The sequence below is a fragment of the Phaethon lepturus genome, unplaced genomic scaffold (assembly GCF_000687285.1).
Source record: "Phaethon lepturus isolate BGI_N335 unplaced genomic scaffold, ASM68728v1 scaffold41554, whole genome shotgun sequence".
NCBI classification, from domain to species: domain Eukaryota; kingdom Metazoa; phylum Chordata; class Aves; order Phaethontiformes; family Phaethontidae; genus Phaethon; species Phaethon lepturus.
Genome location: NW_010534755.1, coordinates 1 through 10,229, shown reverse-complemented (window position 1 = coordinate 10,229; position 10,229 = coordinate 1). Strand labels below are relative to the sequence as shown.

General features: G+C 46.5%; 1 protein-coding gene across 1 annotated transcript; it reads right to left on the bottom strand.

Moving 5' to 3' along the window:
* Nucleotides 1–594: 594 nt before the first annotated feature.
* Nucleotides 595–9,418, bottom strand: ALDH2 (aldehyde dehydrogenase 2 family (mitochondrial)). The gene is made up of 12 exons (XM_010285611.1): nucleotides 9,311–9,418; nucleotides 7,776–7,916; nucleotides 7,414–7,493; nucleotides 6,745–6,856; nucleotides 5,737–5,865; nucleotides 5,125–5,238; nucleotides 4,638–4,740; nucleotides 3,733–3,917; nucleotides 3,217–3,381; nucleotides 2,751–2,908; nucleotides 1,860–1,974; nucleotides 595–883 (listed from the first exon to the last, which is right to left on the bottom strand). The coding sequence occupies exons 2-12, from the start codon at nucleotides 7,848–7,850 to the stop codon at nucleotides 851–853; spliced, it is 1,269 nt and encodes a 422-aa protein (XP_010283913.1). The 5' UTR covers nucleotides 7,851–7,916; nucleotides 9,311–9,418; the 3' UTR covers nucleotides 595–850.
* Between the last annotated feature and the right edge of the window lie 811 nt (nucleotides 9,419–10,229).

The window sequence follows — 10,229 nt, the reverse complement described above, 5'->3', positions numbered from 1 at the left end:
GGGGAACGAGCGTGAGCCCTCGCCTTGTACCCCCCGCGGCACAAGTCCTGCTCTAATGACCACAGGCTAAAGGTGTCTCCCACCGCGGCTCCAACACCCACTGAGGCACAGATCACCCTCACCCCGCCCCGGCCCAACAAATAATTTGTTGCTCTGGTACGGGCAGCTCTTTTGGTGGGGACGGTTACAAGATGTAGGACTTCCTTTTAACGTTCATGTGGGGAAGGCGTGCAGAAACCTTAAAATTTGATTGAGGCAACGGATGGGTGGAAATAAGTACAAACTTGTGCGTGCACTTAAGCCCCTGCTCCAACAAAGGTAGGGTTTCCTTTACTAAGATAAGAATGTTTATTGTGAGTAGATGTGAAGAGGGCAGGTTGGAGCAGCCGAGAACAAACTTTTACCTCATGGATCCATGCTGAGAGGTTGCTCTCCTGCTCGGTTACACAACTGAGTCTCCGTTCACTTTGCTTACAGAAGAGGGATGTATAGGACAAGGAGTATACAGCTAGCTGTGTAAGCCAACAGGAAATAATTACAAAACCTACTGCAGACCTGGCAAGCATTTAAATCATTTCTTGAAAAAAAGCATATTCAGATACAAATGCAACAAAAGTACACGCATGGAATGCATTAGTACTCGATTGACTGTATTTGGTATTTTAAAAAGATAAAGCCAAGTAATGTTTTTTAACAAAAGCTCCTTCAGGCACCTTCTAAAGAAACATTTCTTAACGCAGAGTTACGTATTTTCCACCTAAGTTTTGTGTGTGTTAAGAAGAGGTTTCTTTGCTTTGTATCATGTGAAGCTGCATAGGTATTTCCAAACGTATGGAGATGCTGCTGTCCTTTAGGAGTTTTTCTGTGGAATTTTAATTGTCACCTAGAGAAAAAAAAAGTCACAAGTTATTTTCCTGGAGACAGTGTTCAACTATATTCACTTGAAGGCCGAGAGGCAGCAATATCCCACGGAGGAGAACCAGAACCAGAGGCCAGTATATCCCAGTCAGTGGTCAGTCACTGGGATCACCCTGATCGGGAAGGCTCGAAGAGAGGGGGAAGCTCGAAGGCTGGGTCACAGCATCTCTCCAGAGATGCCGCTGCTCTTTGAGAGGTGGGAGCAGGCACACTTGTTTGTTCTCACCTGGAGCTCCTGTACCAAACCAGCCCCTTGCCAGTGAGAAGCTGGAGGCCCTCAACCATTACACGCTTCACTGTATTGTAGCTCTGGAGTCATGAGCTCCATCGCCCTTTAGACATTGCAGCTACAAGCAGACAGTGTGACAGCCCTTCTGCCTTTGTCTTACAGGAAATTACTCAGCCTGCGGCAATGGGATTGCCTAACAGCAGGAACCTTGGTCTCACACATGAACCCAAGGGCATAACGACTCAGGAGAGTGGCATTAAGTACTGGTGGTCACTGCTCAGATTCCCCTTCTTGAGTGGTAAGTGTCCAGTGTTCACCTGCTAGTTCGTACCTACAGAAGCTTCTACCCAACAGGCACACAACCCAGCAGATGCCTTTCCTGTTCTCCACAACGGAAACTCATGGAGAAATCCATACACTTGCATTCCTTACAGTGAGAAACAGCTAAACAGTGCCAAGTGGTGCAGGCAATTGGTAATCTGTTAGGTCACATATCCTTGTTTTCCTCAGCAGTTTAAAGCAAGGCTAGCTTTCTGTTTTAAATACAGTTACGGGGAGTTGTGTTTGTGGTTTCTTCAGAAGTGCAGCTCCAATTTTGTTTCAAGCATTAGAAAGAAGAATTGCAACTCTCAGGCCAGCCTATACCAACTGGCACAAACAATGTGGAGCTACGGCAGAAGGTTGGGAAATCCTTGGATGCAGGGATACTCACATTTTTCACCTCTATATATGCCTCCAGACCATATTCTCCCAGCTCTCGCCCATTCCCAGAAGCTTTGTAGCCACCAAACGGGGCTTGTGCACCAAACACATCATAGCAGTTTATCCTGAAATGGAAACCAAGAATTACGCACATGTAGTTTCAGAACTGCTTAATGGAAGAGCCCTTTTGCAGCAAATGGACATCTCAGCTGTTTACAACAGAGGGACAGCTGAATTTCTAGGCAGGATTTCCATATTTGTCAGTTCTCTCAGCCAAGAGAATTAATCAATACTGAAAACCTTATCCTTATCAACCAGAAAACAGAACATCATGAAACTGATTCACGTCTCTCATTATCACAGCACCAAGCGCCCAGGTTGCCACCCATACCTCCTTCAGAGGACAGATAGCAAAATCACCTATTTGTTCAGTCAGTACCATTTAAAAAAAAAAAAAAGATAGTGAGATACTAGATCTCCAAAATCGTTGTGCTAGAACAGTAAACTGGTGTTGAAGTACTGACTTTGGCACAATCTTCAGCACAGCCTCAGAACACTGAGGAACATCCTCCACAGCAGCCAAGACCGCAGAGGCATGCTCGGTGAGCTAATCACTACTGGCACTCAGAGCCCTGCAGCAGTTGCTGTCATTGCCAGCTGCAGTACTGGATTTCTCTTCCGCCATCCCGTTCATTAATCCACAGTGGGAGCATGGAAGCTTAATATACCTAAATTTTACCAAAAGTTTACGTTACAATTGAAGGGCTGACATTACATTCAGTGAAGTACATGTAAAATTGGATCCAAAGTAGAGACAGGCTATCAAAGAGCAAACAATGAGAAGTGGCAGCACACAAGGAAGCTTCCAGCGGTTTAGGGAGAAGGAAGTGTGGAGGCTCACCAAACTGTTCCGGCTCGCAGGCCCTGTGACACATAGTTTGCTTTGTCAAGATCCTTTGTAAAGACCGCAGCTGCTAGACCATACTTGGAGTCATTTGCTCTCTCAATGACTTCCTCAACTGTTTTGAATTTCAGAATCTGCATGACCGGCCCAAATATCTGCAAAATCGAAACAGAGCATGTGAAAATCTGTGTAAATTGATCATGAGGGAGGCTGCGGTTGATGCTGGAGTTAGGTATGTATGCTAGAAGTCACATAGGACATCAAATTTAAAGTACCACCTCCCATATGACAAAGTGCCCGGGATGTCACCTGGAGGGAAGTTTAATGTGGTAACTCTAAGCAGCAGGGAGTTTTGCAGTTCATCAATGTCCAGTGCTTGTAGACCCATGGATTTTTGCATCAGAGGGGGCAAAATGACGAAGAATTGAGAAGCTGACAGACAGAAAGGTGCTGCAGGTCTCACCTCCTCTCTGGCAATCGTCATGTTGTCCTGCACATCACCAAAGACCGTTGGCTGGATGAAATAGCCTCTGTCTGCAGCAGGGTTGCCACCACACAGCAGTTTGGCTCCTTCACGCTTCCCAGTACTAATGTAACCGAGGATCTTCTTAAACTGCTCTTCATCTACCTAAGAGCCATGAGGACAGATCAGCTTCACCTTTACTGGGGGTAAACCAGGATTTGACTACAACAGTGCACATGACTGTGCTCTAGCAATTCGTCTTTTCAACAGACTGACAAGCCGGCTTCAAAGGGAGACGATAATTTTTTTAATGCCAGCATCAAGTGGAGGTTTTGGAATAATGAGAAGGGTTAATTAACTTCTCCCTCCTGCAGAAGCAAGGAGGTAATGGACACAGTTCAAAGGAGATTAATCAAGAGACCGAAGGATACCTTTCATTCCAATTTGCTCATGCACAATGACTCAAGATTGGGACTATTTCATGAGGTAACAGTCCAGGACATTTCCTGCTCTTACCTGAGGCCCCTGTTCAGTTTTAAAGTCAAACGGGTTTCCAACCACCCTGGACTTGGCCTTCTCAACACTCCTCTCCACAAACTCATTATATATATCTTCCTGGACATATGTTCGGGATCCAGCACAGCAGCACTGCCCTTGGTTGAAGAAGAGGGCAAAATGGGCTTGATCCACAGCCCAGTCCACTAAGATTGGGGAGAGAAGAGAAAACAAATAAGCAAACAAAACCAACCCGAGTCAGTAAGTGACTTCTTTTGAACAATTATCGCGCAGACTGCTGGAGTATCAGTGATATAAAATCCTTTCAGTTGACAGGCATTTTCCATGCTTTGGTAGGGCAGAAGTTACGTACAGATTTAATTAGTATGAAGGTCTATTAAAGCACCCCATGCTAGAGAAAAAAAATCTTATCTGAGGCAGATTACAGTTCTCATTTGAAATTATCAGGTATCCAGGGCAAATTATTTTGGACCTAGAATTTCCGTCCTTACTGTCGCATAAAAGCATGTGTCGTGGCTCGTCAAGACCAAAAATGAGTCTAGACGCAAGAGATGAGGGAACCAGAACTTCCTAAGACTAGAAAAGAGCAGTACACACAAAGAGAAAGATGTAAAATGAAAACAAAAACAGGACTGAGAAGACTGAAGGAAGATAATGAAAAAATTCTCATTTGTTGATAACTGAACTTCTTCACAGCACTGGGAAAGAAGTGGGAGTCAAGAAGTGCTGGCACACAAATGCAGCAGCTAGAGCAGGAGGCATGGAGACTTGACTGGGCGAGAAAAGCCAGGTGGTATCAGAGCTGGAGACTCAGACAACACAGGAGAGCCTCCTTCCCCCTCCAGCTCTGCTTGCAGGAAGCCTGTAAAAGGTACAAATCAAACATTACGCTAGTAGGTGCTTACTGTCTGCATCAGACATGATTATGTTTGGACTCTTTCCTCCAAGCTCCAGTGTCACCCTCTTCAGGTTACTCTCTGCTGCAGCCTTCTGGATCAGATGCCCAACCTGCATCGTGAGAAGAACCTGTATTAGGAATTAACTCCTACCTACAGCAACACCTGGCAGGGCAGCTGGTTTCAGATCTCAGTCAGCAGTTTAATAATAATCCCTTTGTTGTCAGGGCTTTAAGGGAACAACTGAAATCTGCCCAGAGTTTCACTTCTAATAAGAAGCAGCTCAAGGGAAACGTTAGGTTAGGAAGTATGCTATAGGCGGCACCTAAAAAGAGTTTATGTAAAGTAAAAATAAATGTCACACCCTGAAGTCAGCTCTATTTTTAAAAAAGTGCAAAAGGCAAGGCACACCTCCAGTATTTTATACAGAAAAGGTATTACAGCAATGAGATATTCTCTATATCCCAAGGTCTTAAAGGTTAAGGTACTCCCTTACCTCTGTGGAGCCAGTGAAGGCCACTTTATCTACGTCCATGTGGGAAGAGATGGCAGCCCCTGCAGTGGGCCCATAGCCAGGGATGATGTTCACCACGCCTGGTGGGAATCCAGCCTGCCGGTTCACAGCAGGAAAGCAATGTTACTCCTTCTACAAATCAAGGATTTCACCTACCCTCATCTGTTAGTAACGCTTCAGCAGACCTCCCACGAAGAACAGAGCCTTTTCTACTTCACTTTAATTTCCCAGGTCTTTATTTTTAGTGCTGAGTTCACAAGAACCAGGACAACTCCCCACCCCTCATCCTAAGCATAGTTTGGAGCTATGTGTATTAGCTTTCTAATTGCCCTGAAGTTTGTTGTTTAACTCAACCTTAAAGAGTCCTTCCCTAATCAAGATTCATGTCCTCCGCACATGCATTTATAAGGACAAGGGGGGTTTTTTGCTAAATCAAATGCTACGATACCCAAGACAATCCAGCCTTTCTTCGGAATAGACAGCCCTTCTCTGTTCCTGTCATGTGCTGTCAGCAGCTCACCCGTTTGGCTGTATCACATCACTCTCCAGCCACAACAGCGAGGCAGCAGATGGAAACCCAGCCTTTTCGCTCACCTCTTTGATCAAATTAGCTACGTAGAGGGCACTCAGGGGAGTTTGCTCCGCCACTTTCATCACAACCACGTTCCCAGTAGCCAGGGCAGGCCCAAGTTTCCATGCTTGCATCAACAGCGGGAAGTTCCACTGAAAAACAAGGAGGTGTTTGCTGGTCTGAACTTGAAAGTTTCCGATTATTCAGTAAGTAGCTAATGAACTTCATTCAAATCAGCTGCAGCACCTATGGAAGCAGTCTTTGATCCTTCCCTAGCTGCTCTTCAACATTTGGCTCCTTTTCAAGCAGTGCCTTCCACTTGTCCAGGAAAACTGAACTCTGAAGTGTGAGGTCTCTCAGTACTACCACAAAACCTAACTTTTTGGGAATTAATCTTTACTGTCAGTTTAACCATAAAATGCTCTTTTGAGGTGTTTTGAAAGAAAGCCGGTTTGTAATGACTGAGCAGTGCACACAGACCGGTGAGGCATTTACATTCAGTTCTTGCTCAATGCAAATATGAAAAACATGCAAATACAGTATGCAACAATCAAAATCTGGCTACTCCCACAAAGAGGTAACACTATCCACGCATGACTATGTAAATATGGCTTTGTTGTTGACAAACCACCTTGCTATGCTTGCTACCAGTGACAGAAATAAGATCAGGTACATAAAGCTGAATTTTGCACACTAGTTCTCTACTTCCTCATCACACAGAATTTCGGTTTTAATGTTATGTAGTAGTTTCAACTTAATTGTGGTTCTGAGCCAGATAACTCCTATAAAAAGGTTTAATTTTTTTTTTTTCCCCAGCAGAGTAAATCTTACTCGGAGCCCATGAAAGCAACAAGTAGTTCTGTAATGCCAGAGCAAAGTAACAGCCCTCACAGCTGCTGCAAGCAGAACTTCCTTTACCACTGGAGGAAGCAGTGGTTATCAACAGAGAATAACTGGCATTTTAAGACAGCTCCTTATGCTAACACTGAATTCTTGAAATGCTGCAGGAACTACTGAGACATTTTACTTACTGGGATTATCTGTCCACAAACTCCCACCGGCTCATGTCTTGTGTAGCAGAAGAAATCTCCATCTAATGGGATGGTTTTGCCATGGAATTTATCTGACCAACCTGCAAAGTATCTAGCGACAATAAAGGTTTGGTCATTGAGTGTGAAGTAACAAGTCTCCTGTCACCAGAAAATAAGAGAGGCTTCCTCCAGCTATTTGCTTTCCTCCTTTCTTCAGTCACTTCATAAAACACATACCAATACAAATATTTTCCAAACAGGTAATTTTAGGAATGGACAGTAAATACAAACATTTGTCTCTCCCTGTTTGCCAGCACTTTGCATAACATAAATTCTGTCATTCCTGTGCTGTAACACAGATCACCTCCACTAGTGCGAGTCCTGTATATAGCAAGGGAGAAACATATATGTAACAAAAATACTTTGGAAAGTCACAGGAATTACAGCGTCATTCTTAACAAAAAATAAAAATAGGGGAAAACAGGGTGTCTGATACCCTGCTATGGGCCAAATTAAAACAACAGGTCAGATGGAGCCCTGTCACCCACAAGACTTGAATCAGAGGCATCTGGTCTCTGCAGGAGCAGAGGTTCAGCTACCACGGGCCAGCTGAGCGCAAGCATGGAGCATGAAGAGTTGCTGTGCTGTCACTGTAGCCTCCGCACCTACCTGAGACATTTGACCACCATGTCCAAATCCACGAGGTAGGAGATGGAGTACGGTTTGCCATTATCCAGAGTCTCCAGTGCCTACAAAAGACAATGAGATTGCCTGAAGAGCGAAGTGGGAAAAGTCACACATCTAGATTTAGATTCGATTCTCAGTTTGCAATTCGCATCAGTTCTGCATGTTGGCCTTTTTGGTTTCAGGTTCCCAAAACTACTCCCCCATCCTTTGTACGTCTCTCTCACAGTTTTAGCTGTGGCTAAGTCCCCATCAGACCCAACGGGCACAAACCACCTGTTTCTGCCTCTCTCTCCCCAAAGTTAGGGATCGCAGCAGAGAGCTCAGCCACAGAGCGCGATACGCACCGCCAGGTAAGCCCGGTCCCTCTCAATCAGGTCAGCAAGACGATTCAGCAGCTTCCCCCGATGAGAAGCATCCATCCTCCTCCAAGGCGAGCCCAGCTGGAAAGCTGCCTTGGCTGCTTTAACGGCCTTGTCCACATCTGCCTGCAGAGGAGTCCAGGCAAGAGGGTGAGAAAGGAGTAACCAGCCCCTGCTCACTTTCCCAAAATAGAGCTGAAGCCCTCCCTGGTCTCCAGGAGAAAACAGCCTCCAGCCAGACAGCACAAGTGGCCGCTAGTGCCAGCCTTTTTGGGGGCAGGAACTTGCAACCTCGAGAGCCGCCTCACTGCAAGATGCTCATCGGTCCCAGGGCAGGGGAGTGCGCGGTCTGCGGTCGCTGGACCACGTGCCCCGCGAGCATCAACCTGGGCAGCCTCAGCGCGAACGCTGCTGCAGGACCAGCCGCAGCTTTCTCACCCAGCCTGCATCCGCGGGGAAGAGAGAGCAGCAGTGGCAGTGAAACAGATGGGTGCAACAGCTGTGCAGCCACCACCTCTGCCTGCGCTTACACTCGCTGTTATTTCAGCTATGCAGAGTGCTAATATTGTCAAGTTATTTCTGCAATGTCATCTGCTGGGTTAATATTTGCATCCTAGAATGAGGCATGGAAAAAGCTCCAGAAGTGTGCTTTTGACACTCTTTTTTTTTTTCAGGATTTGATTTCGCCAGAACAGTCCAAAGGACTTTCTTCCTTGATCAAATGTCTCTAATCCATCATTTTGTCCTGTCAGGGCATTAACTTGTTTCTAGTTGGTTCTCTGTTCTGGCTTGCTGTAATGGTCTCGCCAGGACAAGCCAGTCTACCACGGACAAGCAAACAACAAAGGGTTTCCCTCACTCACCCCTCCCTTGGGGAATACAAGACAAGTTTCCAGACTGTAGGAAGAACCCAAAATTGCTGGGAAGCACCACCTCAGCTCTGCCACAGACTCCTAGGAGGGCCTTGCATAAAGCATGGGATGATTACATGACTCTCTTCCCTACCATCCCTCTCTTTTTTTCTTTTTTTTTTTAATTTCCTAGTGCTGGGGACGGTCTCCCACTGCATGTGTACAGGAAAAAGGGGCTGTTTGGGTGAATCCTGACCTTTTGTCTCCTCTGCCACCGTGACTCTGGGACACACTGCCAGCACAGCACCCAAAGGACCACAAAGGTGTCTGCCTTCATCCCTGCCTGCCCCAGCAACCTCCACCCACGGCTGCTCCCCCACCTCCTGACTCGGGCTCCACTGCACACACCACATCTATTCCTCTCCACCCTCTCCAGTCCTGGCTTGCCACCAGTAAGAGGCAAAGCCAGAGGGTTTTTGTTGAAAGCAGTTGTCAAGGAAGAAGACAAGCAGCACTCGATGTGGTATTTGTATAGGTCAGGCACTTACTACTGCGAACACGACACTCGGCGGAGCTGTCTAGGTGGAAGATGAGTTTGTGTCTTCCTCTGCAATCCCCGTGTTCCTGCTCACGTGGAAAACAAACCAGTCTCGTCCAGAGAAGGCTTACCTTATCGCCCTCAGCAACCTGGCAGATAACTTCTCCCGTTGCTGGATTGATAGAAGGGAAGGTTTTCTTACTGACTGCATCATGCCATTCATTATTTATGAAAATCTGCAATGAAAAAAGCAAAGCAGTGTTAAGCCTTAGGTGAAATCAGTAAGAGCTTTAGTTGTTTGATGACATCTTAGCAGGCTGTTATAATTAAGAGACTCAACTTGTGTGGGCTCCAAAACTGCACAAAGAGGAAGGAGATATTTTAGCATAAAATTGCAAAACAAAAGACACAGCTTCAAGTTAATAAAAAGAATTCACATCTCGACAAACAGCAGGTGAATTGGAAGCAGTTCCCGTCTCAGTAGGTCTCCACGAGACCTGGAAGCTTGGCTGGAGCTGTGCAGGGGCACCGGGAGGCTCAGGAGGCTGACCAGTGGGAAAATGCGTCAGGCACGGATGATACACTTGATTTCGTACACCACACTAGAGCTTTTTGCAGCGTTTCCCTGATTAACCAATTTTAGGCTCCCCATGTACCATTCCGAAACAGAACCTGGTGCCAACAGCAGCTTTTCACCAACTCTTTCTTTCTCAGCAAGGCTGAATTTGTTTTTTCAGGTCCACGGCAAGAGAGCGTCAGTGCAAAGATCATGGTGCTCGCTGAGAACACACCGAACCCTCTGCCAACTGCCGACGGCCTTGTCACGGCCGCTGGGAAGGAGCGGCTCGGCGGCGTCAAGAGGAACGCTAGCCCTCCACCAGCGCTCGCACAGATGATCGGAGGGCGTTTTCCCCAGGGCTGCGAGCAAGGAGCATAGGGTCTAATCTAGGCAGACAACCAGCACCAAGCCAGGCTCCTTCCCCTCCCTCCGCCTGTCCTCTCGCATAGTTTTCTCCTTAGATCGTTTGCACCGATGGCAGCGGTCGGCCG